This window comes from Pangasianodon hypophthalmus, chromosome 3 (genome assembly GCF_027358585.1).
Source record: "Pangasianodon hypophthalmus isolate fPanHyp1 chromosome 3, fPanHyp1.pri, whole genome shotgun sequence".
NCBI classification, from domain to species: Eukaryota; Metazoa; Chordata; class Actinopteri; order Siluriformes; family Pangasiidae; genus Pangasianodon; species Pangasianodon hypophthalmus.
The window spans coordinates 22,051,329-22,073,936 of record NC_069712.1 but is presented as its reverse complement, the minus strand read 5'-3'; the positions used below and the strand labels follow the sequence as shown (position 1 = coordinate 22,073,936).

Sequence of the window (22,608 nt, the reverse complement as noted above, 5' to 3'; positions counted from 1 at the left end):
ACTGGTATCCTTCGGGAACCAGGTTTTTAACCTTCATGCAGATATGAAGCTCAGAGGACAAAGAAAGAACGTGTTCATCAATGCGAATGCAAGCTGCTGTCGGTGCATTTACCGTTTTCATTCATTCTTCCTTAGCAACCGTCTGAACAGGGTCACAATGGTGACACAGTGATGTAGCAGATGTTAAGGAAGTGGTTGAGCCACAATTCAGAGATCTCCAGTGTTTCTGTTTTAAGCCACGCCCACTATAAGTTTAAATCCAAATACTGATACTGATACGAATATTTGGGGCCCTAACCAGATACAGATACAGATACAGATACAGATACAGATAGTGGTATTGCTTTACACTTTTAGTAAAGGAGCAAAAGTGTGTGAACGTTAATCGTGCGTTGTGTAAGGTGGTGACTGGCTATGGGGAGAATGTGGACTTCTTTAAAGTAAGGCAGACATTTTACGATTTTAGAAATCTTGTTCTTCGGTAATAATTCGCTGCACATTTGAATTGTATATCCTGTACTATGAGAGCATAGCATTTACATGCTTACTTTAAACTGTAATCGGTCAGAATGACTTGCCATGACGTGGGTTCTCACTCTGTATGTGAAACGTAACCATTACAAACAGTTTCTTCAGGCAATGTTTTGCATTCTTTCATTCTTTCGTTATCCAAGACCTCCAAGCCTCATAGACTCCCCTTTCTCTCTCACACTCGCATAGGTTTTCCAGGAATACCCACTCTGAGGCCTGCTGCAGAGCAAGCTCAGTAAATCAGCACTGTTTACTTAGAGAGGATTGAATAACAGGTTGATGATGTCCAGTCACTGATTTCTGAGTTCTCTGATGCTTGATGATAATTTGATTTATTTATCTTTTTATATCTATATCTGGTCATTCAGAGTGAGTCTCATTTAACAATTGAGTTCTTTCAGTTTGCTAATAACTCCAGTCTACATCCTAAGTATGGCTTGACTGCATGAGTAGACTTTGGAAGTACAGCCTTATCTGTCTCTGGTTCCACAAAGCACAACAATAACTCTTCTGTAATGCTAGGTTTGTCTCCTGCTCCAAGCCAGCGCTTCCCTTTCTGTTCGCGGTTAGCTGGCTAATGAAGGTGGACCATGTTGGACATTTTTAGCTTCTGATGACAGAGCTCAGGATAGTGAGAGACGTTTGTTTTCTCAGGGCATCTCTCTTAGTGTTAGCCGTCAAAATGAAAAGGCAGTATAGCTGAAGCATTCTTAAAAAAAATAGCTTTCAGCATTTTACTAGCTAGATAAATTACCAGTATTTCTACTAGTAATAATGAATGCAGCAGTTTTGAGAGCATTCTGTTCAACTGTTGAATTTTGACTATCACGGTGAGATAGTCAATAGAACTCCTATTAATGCATGACAGAACATGGAACAGCCTCTGGGTACAAGCTGATGATTGTTTTGCAATATCGGTATTTTAAAAGTTAAATTCAAAAATGTTCAGATGAATCCAACAGCAATAAGTACAGAGATGAATCAATCATTCATTCATCTTCAGGAAAGCTTTATCCTGGTTCATCTGGAGCCATTGGTCCATCACAGGAAACCAAGCACACACATGTTCACACAGTCATTCACACCTAGGGGCCATTTAGTATAGCCGATCCACCTTCTGGCATGTTTTTGGGAGGTGGGAAGAAACCGGAGAACCAAGAGGAAGCTCACACAGACAGGCAGATTATAAAACAAGTAGACCAACCTCAGGATCAAACCGGGGACCTTGGAGCTGTGAGGCAGCAACACTATCTGTTGAGTCACCATGCTGCCGTGCAGGGGACTGTTTATTTTAATCACACTGCCGCCCACTCCCGCAGAAAGTTTGGCCAATCCCACCTGTTCTCAGAGTTATTACTTATGTTGAGTTTGGCTGGATGGTCAGCTCTAGGAAGAGTCCTGGTGTTTCCAAACTTCTTCCATTTCACAACGATGGAGCCCACTAAGCTCCTGGAAACATTCAAAGTTTTACAAATGGTTTTATACCCTTGTCCAGATCTATTCGACACAATTTGATCACGGAGGTCTATGGTGATTTCCTTGGACTTTATCGATTGGTTTTTGGTCTGACATCCACTGTGAATTGTGAGACCTTATACACAAAGGTGTGTACCTTTCTAAATCATGTCCAATCAATTGTCCATAAGTTTTGTCAAGACATCTCAAAATACAAACAAAACAGGATGCTTCTGAGATCAATTTGGAGTGCCTTTAGCTAAGTGTCCGAATACTTCAGTTGTATTTAATATTTCAGTTTTTGATTTTTTCAAACAATTGTGATGATATCTAAAAGCATGCTTATGGGTTACTGTGTATAAATTAATAGAAAAAGTCAACTTAATCCATTTAAAATTGAATAGTAACACAAAGTGTGCAAAAAGTGAATGGGTCTGAATACTCCAAACTCACTGTAAATTTGTAAACTGTGCATGTGTGCAAATCTGGTTGGTGATTCCCCTTGCCAGTAGAAGACATCTTAATGTGACATACATGGCCTGGTTTAAAAAAAAAAAAAAAAAAAAAAAAAACCCAACACAGGCCCCGTTTAAAGGAAAATGCTGACAGGTCCGGATTCCACCATGTGTTTGCTTGAGTCACGTGGTGACTGCATGTCTGAGGTACATACCTTCGACAGGAACAGAGTGAGACGTACACAGATCAGACAGCACATCCAGCATCGTCCCCCTCGTCACCAGACATGGGTTTTGTCTGACAGACAGAGACAGACAATGTAAGTTATAAATGCTTATGTTATAAAAGTTCACAAGCATGACTGGTTGTTTTCTCAATACAAAAAAAAAAAAAAAAAAACAGCAAGAAAATAATGATTTTAGGAGTTCCTTTATTTGGATTAGCTGTGCAGCTTTAGACTACAGCAGTCACTAACATGCTCTGAGAGGACTGGAGACTGAAGAGAGAGCTGACAGGGACATCAGTGTCACATACACTGGGAAAGGGAATGCATAATTTTGACTCGCTTCCAAACCAGCCACAAGAGTAAAGAGTGTGCGTTTGTGTGTGTTTGTGTGGTGACTGTGTATATGGTGGAGCACATCCTTGTGTGTGTGTGTGTGTGTGTGTGTGTGTGTGTGTGTGTGTGTGTCAGTCTCAGACCACAGGGCAGTGAGCGCCCATGGCCATGTGTGAGAACAAGGGGTGCAGTGTTCAGGGCTGACGTCAGCGTTTCATCACTCAGATATTAATAACACACTCGCTCTAACACACATTCTCTCTCTCTCTCTCTCTCTCTCTCTCCAGATGCATGACCCTTCTCGCCTGCAGCCGACTTGCTTTCTCTTTCTGTCTTTCTCTCTCAGAAATCCCCTCCCGCCCCCACACACACACACACACACACACACACACACACACACACACACACACACACACACACACAAGCCTGAGCTCTAGAGGCTTGACTTCAGAGCACTAATCCTCACATGAACTGTACTGACCTCTGGAGCATCACAGTCCGCTCAATAAACAACAGCGCCCGTCTTCTTACTACCAAACCCAGTCAGAGCAAGTACGCCAAGGCCCAACCAATCTATGTAGTGAGAATATTCCTGGAGAATATTCCCGTAAGCAAATTTTAATGTAATGATTCTAGACTTCACCTGCCACAAACAGGTTAAAAAATATTACTGTGGTTGAGGGGATTCTGATTCTGGGCCACCCAGTAGCAGTTAAGCTAATAAATTCTGCTTTAAAGTGCCATGTTTCAGACAAATGCCCAGTGGAGGGATTAGCGAACACCTGGGTAGGTCTGGAAGGCTGAGCGATCAAACACGAGAGCCGTGGTACGGCCCACTGAGCAAGAATTCACCCAATCATCTTAATCAAGCACTAGCACCAGGCTGAGGCCACCATTTTTTCACCTTAACTCTCTCTGCTGGACAATCTCTCTCTATTAGTCTTTAATAATCTGAATATATTTCCAGTGCATAAATTCTTTATTCAAATAAAAGTGCAATAACTCATTTAAACTAATAATAAAAGTAGTAAAAGTACAGCTTCGAATTCTCCATTCAAGTTAACATTTAAATTTATTTAAAGTAAGAAAGCAGAACTATACGAAAGATGAACAAAAAAAAAAAAAAACAACATCTGATGTCTGACTGAAATCACACACTGGGAAAAGACCAGGTGATATTTTTCCAACCTTCAACTGTCCAGTTTCAGGAAGCTTGTGCTCAGCGTGGCCTCAGATTTCTGTTCTCAACTGACATGGTCTTCTGCTGTTTTAGCTTATCTACCTCAAGCTTCGACATGTTGTGTGTTCTGAGATGCTTTTCTGCTCACCAACGTTGTAAAGAGTGCTTATTTGAGTTACCATAGCCTTCCTGTCAGCTTGAACCAGTCTGTCCATTCTCGTTGATAACAAGCTGTTTCTACCTGCAGAACTGACGCTCCCTGGATGTGTTTTGTTTTATGCACCATTCTGTGTAAACTCTACAGGCTGTTGTGTGTGAAAATCCCACGAGATCAGCAGTTTCCCAAATACTTAAACCAGTTCGTCTTGCACGAACATCCATGTCAGAGTTAAAGCCACTGAAATCATAGTTTTCCCCGCTCACATGTTAGATGTGAAGATTAACTGAAGCTCTTGACCTGTATCTGCATGATTTTGTGCACATTATGCTGCTGCTGCTCCATGATTGGATTTTTGGATGATTGTATAAATGAGCAGGGGTTACAGGTGATCCTATTAAAAGAGGCTGGTAAGTGTATATGATTATGAAAATGTCGTGAGTAAACAGTAGAGGTTTTTTATGTATTAAGTAAAAGTAAAAACAAACCTCAACACAGAAACAGAGTTAAGTAGAGTAACACAGTAACTGAACTTTGTTCTACTTTGTTATTTCCTACCTTCTAAGGAGAGGCACTGAAAAGGAATAGGAAGTGAGAAGCTAGTTCATTTCTCCTCTTTCTTGGCACTGTTAATCATTTCCCAGGAGTAGTATTTGGGCAGTGTGAGTATGAGATCAGCAGGTCACTGTGGCATGCTCTACTCTTTAAGATGTGTACAGGTCTGCTCTGAGAACAATACGCAAGTAATCAGCCTTTGAAATGTGAGCTGGAGCACAAAGGGGAAACCAGAGGGTTTCTCTCACTGCTTAATGCCTCGGAGTCTTTCCTCAGAGAGAGATGATCTCATCACTCTCTGCATGAGGTCTAAAGACAGGTGCAGGATCAATCCTATAGACATTAGAGTAATGAATGGAAGTGCATGAGGTTAATAGCCGACTCCTGTCAAAAGAAATGAAGTGGTGCTTCAATTTTGTTGGCAGCAGTGCTGCTTATTTACTCCATTAATCCTCTCACCTCCTCAAGGTGGTTTTGTTTATCTACTAGTTCTGTGCTATAACAAGTTTACTGTTATGCAAGTTTACCCAGTAAACATTGAATCATGCATCGTAAGCGAGGACAGAAGGACACTTTCGACGGACATCAGCGGAGACTTTGGATCAACAATGAAGAAAGCAACTCAGTGACCTCAACAGCACTTTTCTTCACTGTTCTGTTGTTCTGTTTCTGTCTACCTGCCAAAAGGCTGGATTATGCCTATACAGTGCTGACTGGCTGACTCTCTCTCTCTCTCTCTCTCTCTCTCTGTGTGTTTGTGTGTGTGCGTGTTTACCTTGTGGCCAGCCAAACTCTTGGCCTGAGAGCCCTGATGAAGTCACTGTCCTGGTCTCCTCCGGGTGTCTGGGGACGATGAGTGTCAGCCAGGTAGGAGCGCAGCAGGAAGAGCACCTGCAGAGAAAGAGCAGCTTGAGTGGAGAGGGCAAGAAGGTAAAGCTGAAATCTGAGTAGTAATTTGAAGTCAAATTCCAAACCATTTTTTAAAAATGTGGAGATAATCATACCAAAAGCAGATTTTCTTTAGAATGTTTGTGATAGGAGAACAAATAACACTACATTGCACGGTACTACTTTGTGACGCCTGGTTCCTATCAGTGAAACTATGATTGTGGACTGCAGTGTTGATAATGATAAAGTGGTGGTAAATCTGTACTGATTTTCTTTTACTTTGCAATACCCTTGATGTATTTCATTGCACTGTGGCAAACAAATTATAAATTGTATATAATAATTATAAAGTATTTCTCTGAAAACTGCATGTAATAATAAAATATAGGCTATGCTGGGTAACTCTTCAGACTCCCAGTCCTGTTCTGACTACAGAATGGTGTATTTTCAATAAAATAATCACAATGACCTTGTTTATTATGCAGAAATCTTGACGGAAATAAAAGGCAGAATTCCTCTTTAGCATGCTTGTGTAAGGAAATGTAAGGAAATTTGAATGCACATTTGGGGATTTAAAGCTGAGCGCACACTACATGACAAAAATCTGAGAATTGCTCTACTACTCACATTACACAACTTTTATCACTCACGATCACTTGTTTCGTGGAAGTAGCGCTGTGCAAACATGAGCAATCACAGATGAAGCTCACGTGAAAAAAAAAAAATGTGGCAGAAGGATTGGTCAGGGAGACGCAGGCAGTGAGGGTTGGCTATTTTTATCCTGTACGCCGCCAGAAATCATGTCGTGTTTGATTTTATCTTATGGCATGCCAAATAATTTCTTAAAAGGAATATTACTGTGCTTACATTCTGGCGTGAGCTCCAATAACTGGATTCAGGGATCTGCTGCGCATGAGAACAGATAAATTTGATATCCTCTCAGCCTCTCATTGGCTGTTTCTCAGGGCTGTCTTTGCTAATTGTTTACAGAGGTGCTCACACTGCGCGATTCATCGCCAAGAAAGTCGAACATGCTTGAAACTTTCGAAGCATCTGCCACAGCTTTCAGACTGAGAGAACCGTGTCGCTGAACTGCTCACAATACAAGCGTGCACTGAGAAGTCACCGAGCTAGGGACAGGGTTAGTGGCTGAGCCCCAAAATTAGTCTGTGACAGGGAAATCGGGGATAAAATCTTGTAGTGTGCACTCAGCTTAAGAGATCAGTTTTCAAACTTCTGCCTCTTGTGTTTTCGTATTACAAATATGAAAAATTATAAATCAAACAATCATACACAACTTAAGAGTTATGTAAATGTACAATTCAGTTAATGAACCAAATGAACCTTGAGGAAAGCCAAGCAATCTTAAACACTTCAAAAAAAAAGATGAATAAAAGTATTAATTAAGTGAAATAAGAACTTGATTTGCACACATTTGCACGCATACCAATTTTCAATTTAGCTAGCTGAACCCAAGTTGCCTTCTATGCATAGCAACTCAGTGAGTGATCCTGCAAAAAAATCTCTTTTCTGGGCTGCAGCCACACTGTGGAAGCTATTCATTATGCACCAGGCAGGGGAGGCACAGGCAAAAACAGGCCTGACCACGGAGCTCTACGCCTGGCCTCTGAAGCATGGACACCCAGCCCCCTAACGATGGAATGGCTCGGCCCAAATGGTCCGGAGGCGCGGAGCTCCCTGCACTCTCTGGCCCCTCGCAGGGAAGTGGTGAGTATTTATAGCCGCCAAATACATGACTTGTGACCGACTGCAAACCAGCCATGGGGAAAGAAGCGGCGGCAAAGAGCAAAAATAAATACCGCATCACAGCCCATAATTCAGCAGGGTGTACAGAAGCGCACCCGCATCTAGACTGTCAGACTACCTTCTGCACTGTAGGCCTACAGGCTGACCTTTCACATACTAAGAATTAGCTTTGCCATTCAGAAACTATTTTCTTCTGTTTTACAGTCTTTATTATGCTACTTACACATAAATATAGTGTGCGCTGTAGGTCCACATCTACAAGAGATAAGCCTTTACCTAAATAATATATGACTTATACCAAGAATAATGATGGCGAACCCAGCAAACGTACAAGCACACAAAAAATCTACAAAGAAAGAGCAAATTCTAGTAAACTTTGGATTCTTGTAGAAGGCTACATGTCATCTAAAGGGATATATGCTGGAGAAGCACACACTTCATTCATTGGTTAAATGTTAGCAAAGATGGCAAAACATGGTGGTGTCACATGTTTGCTATTTGGCAAGTGCCACGACACCAAGGGTGACGAGACAAAACAGTCATGTTCTCAGGCATGATTCTCAGGCAGGCTCAGCTCTCAAGTGATTCTGTAATAAAAATGATTACAAATGCTTGTGCGCTTCACTGAAATGATGTCAACTGCTGCAGGCCTCTTGACGGGTAAACAAGTCAAAGCCTTGCGACACAAGACAGGATAGAAGTGTGTGTGTGTGTACAGATTTTTGTAAACACCTACACAAGCTACAGCTATTCTTATGTACGTCTAATAGCTTTGCCAAACAACCAAAGAAATAAGCTGCTAATTTAGAACAAAGACAAAGACATGTGCATCCTATTATCCATCCATTCTCCCACTCTGTTCATATCTCTCGCAGGAACACGAAAACTGAGTAGCATTTCCACAGCCCACAAAATCCAACATCTGTTTTAGACCACAGACAAGTCAGCCATGTACTTACAGCACATCATTAAAAACTAGTCAAGACATTCATAAGAACGTGCATCAGTGGTCTTCACATCAAATATCGTCAGTATCATCAGCTGATCTGACCATATAAACACACAGACACACACCCACCCACCCACCATGCTATCAGCTTACCAATCCATATAAACACACTCTGTTTTAGGCTATCAGCTCCAAATCTGCTTGTGCACAAAACATTTCCATATTCAAAGGCAATAAGGCACCAGGCTGCCATATCTTAAAAAAAAAAAAAAAAGCGAAACTGAAGACGAAAACGCAGGAAATGTCTGAACTCTTTCTCTCTCACTCAATAACTTTTTTAGGGTCTTATTCCATATAGAACGGACGTGCCAAGAAATATAGATGGATGGAAAAAGACAAGGGGTGGGGGGTGGGGGGGGTTTGCAGGAGATGAAAAAGACTGCTGGCCTCGGCTTTCAATATCACTAACAGACACACACACACACACACACACACACACACACACACACACCCCCATCCTTCATCCATTCCTCTACAAGCACCCTCTTTCACCACACCTCCTCCCTTCTTCCTTCCTTCCTCAGCCCATCTGCAAGGGGCTTTCCAAAAACACACGTGGCAGCAATGACAGGAAAGAACCCTTCAAAACCACCTCCAAGAACCCTACAGCTGAGTGCATCTGTCCCTCCTCCAACACTATATCTTCTCGTGCTAAAGCCTAAAGCAGCTCCCACACCATTACTCCCACCACCCTGACACAAACACCCCTCCATTACCCCCACACTGAAAACAAGTTCCCTTTCACCTTTTCACCCTCTAGCTCTCATTTCAAAGCACTGGACTGACTATAATACTATTTATAGTCTCAAACCAGCAGCCCTTACACAGAAAACAAAGGAATCAAGGAGTTGCTCTATGCTGCAGACCTGTAAGAGGGTTCCGTGGATGTGGTTCTGCTGTGTTCCTGGGCATGCTTTCACAGGCAGCTCCTCCAGCAGTGTCCTGATGGTGGAGGGAACGTCAGTGACCAGAACAAACGGAACTAGAGCTCTGGCTGCCATCTCTCGAGTGCGGTACACAGCGGATCGAGAACACCTAGAACACAGAAGAACCAGAATTTTAGTCTTTTTTTTTTTTTTTTTTTTAACTTCACCAGCAAATCTAAATTTAAAAAGATGCTGAACTCTAAACTTTAATCATATCTGAAAACAAACATAATCCACTGCTTGATTGATTGATAAGGTTTCCAATCCTCAGAAAATGTCCTTGAGACTCAAGGAACTACCCAAGTCCTCTGAAAATATTTTTTTTTTTAAAAATTACTGAAATTTGAAATTTGAATTCCACAAAAAGTCCAATCATGGTAGTATATATATATAATGTATATGTAATCAGTACAGTTCTGTAGTCTTTACACCAAGATATTGATAACAAGAAGGGTGTTATTGGAATGGTATATTTATAGCTATATTTACACCCCCTTATTCATCAGGACTTTTAATCACTTCGTATTACTTATTATTAATAATGATGACGATGGTGATGATGACGATGGTGATGATGACAATGACGATTTAAAAAAAAAAAAAAAGACAAGTCTACTTCCAGTGCGTGTTTTAGTAATATTGAAGTAATGAATTGAAGGAATAAAACATGACAGAGTGTGCTGCTGGAGCTGTTGGAGGTAAATAATCCAAAAATTTTTAAAAGGCAAAAAAACTTGCAGTTTGTCATGTTACAGAGAATCCACAACAACCGCCATCCTGAAGACCTTCCCATGGTAGAAGACTCCAGCTGCTACAAAGTGCTGCCACTCGGAGACTCCATCCATAAATGCCACCAACTCCTTACACAAAACTTCATCTGTTTATGTAGAGTATCCGCCATACAAGTGATGTACTACAAGTGCATTAACATAAACCTGTGACTTGTCTTGCAGCCAGATCTACTGTCAGATCTGCTGTTATAGAAAAAAAAATCCATAACATCTGACCATCCAGAGTGAAGAAATCAACAATGCTGTGGGATAAACTGAAACGTCACTTAAACCTTTTATTTTCCACACATACAGTACGTGCACTGATCATTTCTATTATAAAAGACTTAGAGTAGTCTCCTACTGCTTGTGGCCCACTATTAGGGCAATTCAGAATATATAAACACGTGTAAATGCAAGGACACTCATTGCTCCTGGTGCTTAAGGAGTGGGGGTGAGATTATATTAAAGCTAAACTTCAGGAGAAAAAAACCCCGTGAAAATATCCAGACTGCAGGGGTTTTCCAGAGTGTAAATCCACCCAGTCAAAGCTATGTGTGTGAGGAGGTGACCCTGCACCTACTGCCTTCATACCTCCACCTCCCTGATACCAATCTGTTCTGCCTCTTCACGTTTCCTCAGCTGAAATTTCACGCTACTGTCCTGTCTGCTGTCTGAAACCTTCAATTAGTAGGCACGACAAATTCAGAGGAGGAATTCTGACAGCCACATTCTTATAATCACCTACTACACTACTGGTGTTATTTCAGGGCAAATGGCATCAGCCTGGACTATTATTATATTTTGTCCTTGCTGAAGCCACGTGAGGTGGAGGAACAGTGCAGTATAGACCACAAGTTCTTAACCCTGGTCCTCAAATACCCCCCTGTCCTACACACTTTCGCCCAGCTCTAACACATCAATTAACTTACTAGTGTGCTGGAAGCAGGGAAAACACAAAAATGTGCAAGACAGGGAGGCACTTCAGGACCAGGGTTGGGAACCTCTGGTACAGACTATGAGCTGGAAAGTCCAAACCTCCATCACCTTTTCACAACACAGACTCTCTCCCTTCCCCAGACAAGAGTCCCTTTCAAAGGTTCCTGGAATCCTTCTTCACAGTTCCACAGCAAAAGACCAGAGGAATGGTGCTGGTCTGGAACCCAGAACCAGTGATGCTGGGCTTGGAGAGATCATCATTTTGTTACCATGACAACAATTTCAAGCAACTTAACTTAAACGACATCAATTACAATAAGATGCTATTAATGCTATGGGTTATGAAGATTGTTGTTAAAAAATGTAGGAAAATTAATATATCACAACAATCTATGTTCTGAGAAGAAACAAGCGGCAACTGCAACTAGAACTTCTTTTGAGCAGCTATGCACTCAGATGCATGGCTTTTACTCTTTTATTCTGTCATGTGACAAGATTCTGTCTATGACAATATGTTTGTGCTGTGCATAAGCTGACGAATGTGACCTTGGATGGTAAAATATGCTCTCAAGGCCAGAATATCAACTCCTTACTTAGGAGTTATTACTTAGACGCTCTGCCTTAGAAAACTCACACTGATTGTGATTCTGGAAAGTTGACTGATTACGTAACATTTGGACTTGAAAAGCCAAAGGAAGCATGGGCCGGATCTTACAGTTTTCCCAATTCCCTGAAAGACTTCAGAACAATATTGGCATATCACAGACAGACACATTCTTGGTGTTAACTACACTTCCTCTGTAGAATCCTTTTACAGTGATAAGGAAAATCTTAATGCCAAAACAGATATTTTCCACTATCACACCCAGGTGTGAAGAGCACAAAGGAATCTTTCCAGAAACAAAGTCTTCTAAACGTCATACTTTTCCAGGAACTCAGTCATTTGGGCCAATTTTAGGTCCTGGCTACAGTACAGTAAGCTTTTGAATACGTGCTCCAGAGTAGGTTGTTTCTGTGGAAGAACTATTGGTGTGGGTTGCCTTACTCACTGTCTCTGGTTAAACGCAACCTTCACTGATTGACCAACTTTCTTACCTGCCATTTTTAAAAACCTGTATTTAGCTAAAGAGCAATTACTAAAGCTATATAAGAGAAGACATGGCACATGCAGCAAAGCGGAAGTGGCAAGCCAAAAATGTTGTGACACTGGATTTGGTTCTTGTGGTTTGCTGCTTCCAATTTCCAATTCCATTTGACTGTGGCTGTGCAACTTGCTGTGCACTTTCAGGTAGCAAACACACACCAACAGAGCCCAGTAAGCCGTACACACTCCACAGGACTTGTCATTTGTCACTGCATGCCAGACTACATGGCGTTTTTATAGATTTGGTTACGTTGATTAAATCCTTTAAAGGCTAAACATGAAAAAAGAAACAGGATGGAGCATGGCAAAACTAGGATACATACTGCTACAGGTGGGTGGTAAAAAGATTCATCCAGGCACTAAATAAAGACCATCTGACCAGAATTATTAACTGGGTTAACAGTTATCTTAATGAATTGTAAGCAATGGTTAACAATAACGGCTGACACTGCAAATCTATCAAAAAGGACAAAAATGAAAGTAAAATTCAAGTCAAGAAGATGACCAAAACTGAAACAAGTAGACCTAAATGCCAATGGCGTCAACGGGGATGCCTCTGCCACCAAATCTAGTCCTAGTTCAGAAATACCCTTAAAATATACTTCAAACGGGGAGGAAGCTGTTGAAGAAAAACTATTTCAGACATGTAACCTTGCTGTGGCCTTGACTCTCTCCAAAATCTAATCTATTCCTCTGCTGGTTAAACCGCTGCTGCTGCTGAGGATGGTCCAGAAAGATAGCCTAAAGATCACCATTCTATGAAATTGCTATGAATGGTACCACATGGACACTCTAAAGATGGCTGTTTTCCCTTGTAAAAAAAAAAAGAGTTTACACTCAAGTCTCAATCACTGAACAGTCAGTAACTTCACTTGGATATGACAGATGTAAAGTTAAAACTCTAATGAATACAAAAGTTACCTGGATGCTACTACTCAACTTCCATTCAACACACTTAGCACTGCTTGACTCTATAGTATACAGTTGTAGAAGAGAAATGATTTGTCATCGCACTATCCAGTGTGACCCAGGTAAGGATGGGTTCCCTTTTGATTCTAGTTCCTCTCAAGGTCTCTTCCTCATGTAGTCTCAGGGAGTTTTTCCCTGCCACTGACACTCTGGCTTGCTCATTAGGGAAAAAAAAAATTAAAATTTTTAGATTTTTTTCTTTTTTCTGCTTTGTGGCGATGACCATGTAGAAATAATTTCACATCCTACAAACATTCAACTACTCATTCCGGAGATATCGTGCTAACAAGATTCTCAGACGAACAGATGGACAACCCGAAAAAATAATGCCTCCCACGCATTAAAAGGCATAAAAAGTACTTAGTACAAGTACTTTTATAAACACTTAGTGCAAATGGGGGAAAAAAAAAATCTCCTGACCAAAACTCTTAGAGAAAATGAGGTTTCCATTTATCAAATTCAGTTCTGGGAGAAGTGAAACAACTTATGTGAAGTAGGTGAAGTATGTAGAGGCGTATGATGTATGAAGAGAAAGGGCTTCTAACCAGTTTGAATTTAATCAGTCATTAGAGGAACTGACTCAAACCTCAAATTTATAAAAATAAAGAACTTCACATGACCTTCACATGACCCCAACTGAAAAGATTTTTAAAAAAGCATACTTGAGCTGTAGAGTACAATGGATCTGAACAAAGTCAGAGGCATTCGTGTGAGCTTTAGACTTGGGAAACTATTTAGCAGGATTCAAAATACCAGAATTTTTTTTTGAACATTCCTTACTGAAAGCAATGGGATGAATAAGGGTCAGTTTGTCGTCCATGCAAATGGCCTAAACACCTTCATCAACCAAACCAAACATTAATTTTTCAGAAATGAAAATGAATTTTCCTTTTCATTTGACATGATTTGTAGGATTTGTGAAAATTAAAAATTAAATTTAAAGTTTAAGAAAACGGTTCCTCAGTCCGTTTCATTTTAATATTTATATTAATGAACTAGCAGAGCAGCTAGAATAATCTACATCTTCCACACTCACCTATAGGCCAGGGAAGTTAATTTCCTGCTGGTGCTGTTATTACACACTAGAGCAGCACCTCGACCTTGCTGTAGAACTACTGCCAGCCCAGATGCCAGGAACACAGACAGCAGTCCACTCAGCCAGCACCACCTTAGAGCTGACAATGCACTTAATTCAGCATCATTACTACTGCATCAGAGAGCTACAAATAAATGAAGCTGCACCAAATAAAGAGATTTTCAAAATGTTGACATACCCATGTCAATTTTAGGCAAACCTTATCTAGCCTATTATACTGTATGGGGTCCAATCAGATCTTATCTATACTAGATCGGACAAGCAGCCAGTAAAAGCTCTGCATGCAAAATTATTGTGAAAACCCAAAAGTAAACACAACTGAATGCATGTAAGGCAGAAAAAGCTGCTGTCAGCGAATATACAAAAAAAAAAGGGCCCTACATTTCTGGATACAGTTAACGATGAACCCTTTTCGTATTCAAGAGCAAACTGAAAACTGAAAAAGAGTGAGATGGTGGAGGATCACAAACTCTAAAACAGCCATTAACCGAGAGCCATGGAACAACCCAGAACTGCTTTACAACCTGCTATAACAATCGATCAGCACACATCAGGACATCCATCTAGAACAGCTGGATGAAAACTAGAAGTCAGGGTGAATTAATTAGGGGGTTTCACACTTGGTGGGTTTTTTTTGTTTGTTTGTTTTGCTTTTTTTGTTTAAGAAAACACTGACCTGAGTGATCTTGGTGCTGTACGGAAAAAAGCAGCTCACATAACGTGCACACTCTAACCATAATTTTACCAGTCCTCGCTAGTATCAGCTAACTAACGAGCTTATCCTGCAAGCCAAATTGGATTTATTATAATTAGTAATAAAGATTAAATAATGATTGGTTTAACTCTGGTGATGAGGAGGTTATTTGCCTTCGGCGTAGATTTGGAGGCAGAAAATCAAGAGAAGTGGAGCTGCTTGTGTGACAAGTGGGACCGCCACATATTGTAGAAGTGAACGTCCCAAAAAGTAGTCAAGTTGTTATTTTTAGTTACATTGGAACATTGACAACGAAGCATTTTTGATTCAACATGACCGAAATCATGTTTTCTTTTTATTTGCGTACTAACATCACTCATTTTTCACAGGCACTCTGTCCAGCACTCCGTGTTTATTTTTGTCGTTTGCCCAAATCTTGGAACCTGATTGCAATCACAGGGTGAAAAAAAAAAAGCTTATGCTACTTTGTGCTTTTCTTAAAAAAAAAAAAAATAATAATAATAATAATAATAAGTTGGGACTTCTTTGATGTGACCAAAAGAAAAGGAAAAAAAAAAAAAAAAAAAAAACACCGCTGGTGGCAGTGGCACTTCCCATAGATGTGCATGTTTAAAAATGTGTTTTGGCAGTTAACAAAAAAAATCCCAAGTATGAAAGCAACCTTAGACTGCTTTCAGACCCCAAACACACAGCACACATTGGTAGAGTTTATCCTCAAGGTCATGGATACAAAGCAGAGACAGAACACGACCAAGGAAAGGCTCAGTGGTCACAGTCTAGCCATTGAAAGTCACGCAGCAATGCTCACTGCAAAATATATAGTAATATATTACTGCACATTTTAATTGTCACTGCAGTCATTCTTGTCAGTATTGTTATTATTTTAGATTATTGTTTATTATTATTATTTTAAACCTTTCTGAGGCAACATGGCAATACATATAGTCTGAACGGGTGGGCATGGGACTGAGATGGTGCTTTTCAGGCAGCACTGAGTGGCACAACCACTATATAAAACAAGCCTCTCCGCAGCCATAAAACACTTCTTATAAATATAAAAATAAAAACAGTGCCTCCATCGATAAATAACAGCAGAGAAGAGCAGAATGGAAAATGTGAGCCCTGGGAAATGAGCCACAGTGGTAACATATTTAGAGAAAAAAATAATTGATGGATGGGCGGACAGATAGAAAAGAGAGGAGAAGTAAGAGCTGAGCGATTCACTGCAGTTTCTCGGTCTCAAGCACATTCTTGTTTAATGAGACTAAAAAGTGGTCAGCGCTGACATTAGCAGAGAACACCAATCATCTTCCCCACTGTACTAAGAATGAAAGTTCTTGGATAAATTTCTGGGGAAAACAAAATGAAAGAAAGCAAATAAATAAATGACTGAAAACGGAAGGTAGTCTGAAGAAGCTAATGAAGCCGGTTTCTGAATTAGAGGGATGTGAAACTGCAACAGACTTCCAGACATGTGGCCCCTCACCTGCTGAGTTCAAATTCCTCTAGATGCAGACCCAGCCAATGTACGTATACATACATACACACACACACACACACACACACACACACACACACACACACACACTTCATTTAGGCATCACAGCATGACAACAGTCACTCTTAACAAGCACAAATCATGCCACATGACACACGCGCACACAAATGCCTGTTGTTCTGAACAGACATAATCACACACACACACACACACACACAGGTCCTTAACCTGTTATAAACTCGCTCTCTTGCATGTTAATGTGTATAAGAAAGCAACAAGGCAAACACACATACACACATTCTCTAATGACTCGCAGTCTCTAGCTCCCTTTTCAGGCCTCATATGCTTCCTATCAGCACTAATTTGTCTCATTAAAACTCTTTGGAGAGGAAATGACAGTTTGGAAGGGTGTAATTTTAGAAACACGGCCGAGGCGAGGCATCTCCAGGGGACTCGTGCTCTGTCTCGAGCGGCCATTACAGCTCAAGCAGCCATCTGGCTCTTGTTTGGTCTGGCGGTCCGGTTTCCCAATCTTATATGACTTTGCAGTCTGCTAACCCTCAACCCTGTACCACATAGGGCCCAAATACCAAATGGAACTTACATGGGTCTAAACGGATTTAGAGAGTGCCTAGGGAGAGTGTTAGAACATGCCCTGTTTAGAACGGAGCCAGGTGTTTTCACATCATGAACAATGCGTTTCTAATGAAGTCTCCTATGAAACGGTCTCAAAGGAGAAATAACACTACAGGTCTATAACTCCTCTGATTACATGTTTCAGCTGGTCCTTTTTCTATGCTGCTTCTTTCAGAAAGTCAAAAACAGAGACTTGAGTGGACTGCCGTGGAGTTCTTTTTAATATGAAGCTCCAAGCTCCAAGCTCTAGCCAAGAAGTCAGGTAGAAGACCAGATACAGACAGGTAAGAAAGGGAAAAAAAAGTGTCATGGTAAGGTACCAGTCCACCACAAGGTACCACAACAGCTTCGATGTGATGTGCTATAGATTGTACAATTCTCTGCAACAGGGAGGGATGAACAGCATTCTTTCAAGATATACTCCCTCAGCTGGTGTTTTGAGGATAGTGGTAGAGAACGCTGTCTAACACATAACTCAAAAATCTCACCTAGGTGTTCAACTGAGTTGAGATCTGGTGACTGTGAAGGCCCTAGCATGTAAATTACAACATTTTCATACTCATTAAACAATTCAGTGAGGCCTCTTGATCTGCGGATGGAGAAAGGGTCATCGTGGAAGAGATGACTCCCATCAGGATAGAAATGTTTCATCGTAGGATAAAGGTGATCAGTCAGAATCATTTTGTATTGAATTGCAAGTGGACTAAAATCATGCCAGCAAAATGCCTCCCACAGCATAACAGAGCCACCAGTTTACCCTTTAATTTGTCAAATTTATAGCATTTACTATACAAAGTAGGATATCAGTATGACACCTAAGACAGATTCTTGCTCGTTAATTATGGAGAAAATTCCAGACCTTTTTCCAAACCTTTCCCAGATTGAGTTCTTAAAACTTCCAGCCACCCTAACGCACAAGGAAATGTCTGAAGAAAATGGATTTTAAAACCATACAGTCTTTTTTGTCTGACAGCAGAATATTCATACTTTTTCAGAATTTCTGTAATTTTCCAGGTCAGTAAGTGGGTAGTTTTAGTCTTAAGCAAAGTGCCTGATTTCTTTTGTACACTTTTCTGGCCACAAGCTTCAGGACCTTGAATACTTCTGTGTGCCGGTTTTCATCAGGACAAAGATGAGGTTTTCAGAGCCAGATATAATCACTGAATGGAAAAAAGTTCACAGAATGCCATCTTTAAAAGTTATTAAAGAGTTTTGTTTGAAGTTGTTAGTGATGAGTAAATGAGAATATCACGTGTTTGTTGACAGACTAACAGGAAAAGGTCATTGGTTGCTCGTCTGCTAAGTCAGTCAAATTGCCTCTTCCTGTGAAAGTAGTTGGTTCTTAGCCATGATTGTTGATGAAACATACCAGACTCTAGTGAATATGTGAAGTCTGCCGTATGTCTAAGCAAATGGGTGCCTTTAAATTCCACAGTTTATCAGACCCTCCTTGTCAGCTGCAAACGGCTGGTTATCCATTCCTAATCATGCAACAGAACCCAAAACATCAGATTTGATCTTTCAGGTCATCTTTTCTTTCCTCTCCATAACTCCCCCAGCATGGAACTCAAAGCTTGTTTGAAGCTACAAGGAGGACACAGGGGGTCAACATAGCACCAAGTTTCCAGACACGTACACACACGCCTGGGGAGGGGAGGAGTGCAAGCGCAGACAGTCAGGGCCTGGCTATATTTAACATCTCCTCCATGTGGGCTTCATTTGGGTGGATGTGCTCGCATACCTCCACTGACGAGAAGCAGCCAGCCAGACCTTCATCGCAAAGCCCTTAAACCTTAAAGACACAGTTCAATTACATAATGCTAATGTAGCCGAGAGCAAACAAATGACCCGATTATTAAGTAGAATAATAATGTGCTAGCATGCAATATTAACCTTGTATTGTTGCGGATACTGTTGGGCTGAAAACTTACGTTGTATTGCAACTCATAAGCTGCAAGTTTTATCTCCATGCTGTTATGGATAGTGATATCTAAAGCAATGCTTTCAAACGCATTAAAATAAGTCTTTCAGATCGGTTGCATAACTAAGTGACAGGAGAAAGCGCAATCTCAGGTGCTGTCAGGTCACACTAACACACCACTCTTATCTCAGGCCCTGAGTCATAGGACAGTTTAATTCTATCGTTAGGTTATTCTTCAGTAGGTTGATTGTAGGTATTCTTTTATTCTATTGTATTGCTAATATTTCATTATTAGGGCTATGTATGGCTTTTAAATTCTGGCAAGATAGCTATGCAAGCGTGTTTTCCATGTATGCCACTGGTCTCCATTAGCATGGATTTCTTTGCTCCTCTCTGCTCTGTGTTATCTGCATTCCAGCCCAAGGCCTTGGCCTGATGCTCTCTCCCTCCCATCACCGCTTCGTTCCAGGCACACGCAATTATGCTAAGGCATATAAAGACACTGACATTTGCACACAGAAAACACACAAAGACACACATGACTGAACAATTTAAAAACACACTACCCTCAAAAGTTCAAACATACAACTAAGTAAAACCACATCATATGTGCACACATGTTTCTCAAAGCCAGGGCATATACAAGTCCAGTGTTGATCTGGGATCTTCTAGAATAGGATATGACTGCTGGCTACACTGCTCATCCCCTCCTTGCACTGAGTGCAACTTGACTGAGCATCTGAAAAACAGCACTCAAAACCACCCTCCCACACACAAAGAGCAATCAAAAGTAATAAAGTTGGTATGCTGACGCTGTGAAGTAAAAATGTATTGAGAAACAAGCTTTTTGGACAAGCAAAGCTTCATGATACTGCCAAATAAACACACATCTTGCCTCTTTCTCACACACTTGTGAGAAAGGGATGTAAACTGGCTGTGTTCTTCATTGTACGTTCTTGCAACACAGTGTTATACAATCATATGGGAAGATCGCCCCACCACTAACGCCACATTCCGAAACGAATCATAATCGACTACATTATCATAACCAATGCAGGTTATGTTTCTGATTTTAAGGAGTTTGATTCCGAAATAGCTAGTGCATGGCATGGAGTTGCTGGTTTGTGGTATCTACTCAAACTGATGGCTGTTCAAAAGAACCAACAAGCTTATTTCCTCCCCTTTCTTCACTTACTTGAGAGGATAAGAAAGTAGATGGTAAAGGATTTGAAGACTTGGCTATGTCCTTTTGTCCATTTTTCTATCTATTGACTGGTGCTTCACACACCAATACAGGCCAATTCCACCAAATTTGAAATCCAAACCTAGCGTAAAAAGATCAGTAGGACTTAACTCCCTATAATTCATGGATCACTTTACATAACTGTATTTTGTACAAATCTAAATGAGAAGAACGGAAGCAGTAGTAACAGGGTTTGGTGGGAGAAGGCTCAATAACCCACTTGCGAATGACCCCCGTGACATCAGCCCTGTCAACACCCCCCTCGTCATCCAGCTGAAGACATGCTACTACTATAGGAAAATGTTACCAAGAGTGTTGCTCTTTGTCACATGGATAATAAGGAATGAGTTCAACATTTGTCATATAATGTTGACTGATGGACTATTAGACAGCTTTCACACTAGGAACATTTACTATTGAATTCTTAGATCTGATTGGTCAGAATGTGTCGACTAATGTTCTATATCGTCACGGCTCTTACAGAAGATGCAAATCACAGGCAGATATTAATGCACTCCTTGAATTATGTTATGTCTTTAATAACAAAATATAAACAAAAGTATTCATTTTAATTCTGTCTATCATGCATAATAAAGGTGTATTTGGTGCCTCCACCTATTTTTTCAATGTTAGCTTTCTAAACCTCCACCATTCTTCTCTGCACAGCAGCCCTGGAATTTTTCCCAACCCTACAGCGTCCAGCTCCCTGAAAATCTAAACACTTCTATTCCACTCTACCAGGAGGTACACAATGTTCCCAGAGATCCTCCTGGTATGTGCGTATGTGTGCATACTCAATCCTAATGCTGTTTTTTAGAGGTTTAGAGGTCACCACAGATGCTTGTAGAACATGTTCTAATAATATTTTCACACTTGGACAATGTAAGAAATGTGCAAACAGAAGGTACATGAGTGCAGGTTTCCACTGCTGGAATGTGCTGTGACAGAGTTGAACAAAAAGGACATGAGAAAGAAGAGAAGTGAACAAGATGAACAAAACAAACATGTAGGTAAAGTGGGGCAGAACTTCTAACATCGAAATAGCTTTGCGATATTTCGTAATGGGTAATGCATATGCTCATATTGTGTAATGCATATGCTCATATTGTGTAATGCATATGCTCATATTGTGTAATGCATATGCTCAGCAACTCTGCTTAATACATGTTGGAAGTCTGATGGAAGATTTTAAAAATTGGCCTTCCATTGCATGTGTGTGTGTGTGTGTGTGTGTGTGTGTGAGACCTTTTTGTTCAGATTATCTGTTTTACTATTTCATTATTACAAGTATAATATTTGAAGGCAAAAAACCAAACCTAACATATTTTAAGATTCTATGTTCTGCATTTTATTATTGTGTATATATGTATATATGTATATCATATATATATATATATATATATGTATATCATTCTATGTTATACATTATATGTATATCATTCTATATTATACATTATTATTAATGTAAGGTATTATCAGAGTCACTATTCACTATAGAGATTGGACTAGTTTTACATGGAGAGGTGGGAAATATTTGGGATTTTAGTCCAAATCCAACATACCAGTGATTTTTTTTTTTATGGACTATGCAAGCATGCATCTGGAAAGATTATGCCATATTTTCCATTCTATAAAATTAATAGTAGAAATAACCCTAGGGAATATGTGAACTGAAATGTTGGTAATGACTCTTATAAAGACCAATCAGCCACCAATCGTGTGGCAGCAGGACAATGCTTAAAATTATACAGATACAAGTCAAGAGCTTCAGTTAAAGATCACATCAAACATCAGAATGTGGAAAAAGTGTGATCTCTGCGACTTTAACTATGACATGGTTGTTGGTGTCAGATGGGCTGGTATGACTATTTCAGAAACTGTGTGGGAATTTCACACACAACAGTCTCTAGGGTTTACACAGGAAAACAAACAACTTTGTGTGAGCGGAGGGTCTGCAGGCTGAAACACCTTGTTGATGAGAGAGATCAGAGGAGAATGACCAAACTAGTGTGAGCTGACAGGAACTCTATAGTAACTCAAATAATCACTCTTTACAACCGTGGTGAGCAGAAAACCATCTCAAAGTCAAAAGTCAAAGTCAAAGTCAACTTTATTGTCAATTCTGCTATATGTACAGGACACACAGAGGATTGAAATTTCGTTTCCCCCAGACCCATGGTGTGATAAACCAACA

At 40.4% G+C, this 22,608-nt stretch overlaps 1 protein-coding gene across 9 annotated transcripts in view; it reads right to left on the bottom strand.

Moving 5' to 3' along the window:
• thada (THADA armadillo repeat containing) overlaps positions 1-22,608 on the bottom strand; it is an 86,245-nt gene that overhangs the window by 20,539 nt on the left and 43,098 nt on the right. For all 9 annotated transcript variants that reach the window (XM_034302820.2, XM_053232313.1, XM_034302821.2 and 6 more), the window contains exons 29-31: positions 9,424-9,592; positions 5,669-5,784; positions 2,657-2,739 (exon numbers count right to left, since the gene is read on the bottom strand). In XM_034302820.2, coding sequence (XP_034158711.2) covers positions 2,657-2,739; positions 5,669-5,784; positions 9,424-9,592 — 368 coding nt within the window. The remainder of the gene's footprint in view (positions 1-2,656; positions 2,740-5,668; positions 5,785-9,423; positions 9,593-22,608) is intronic.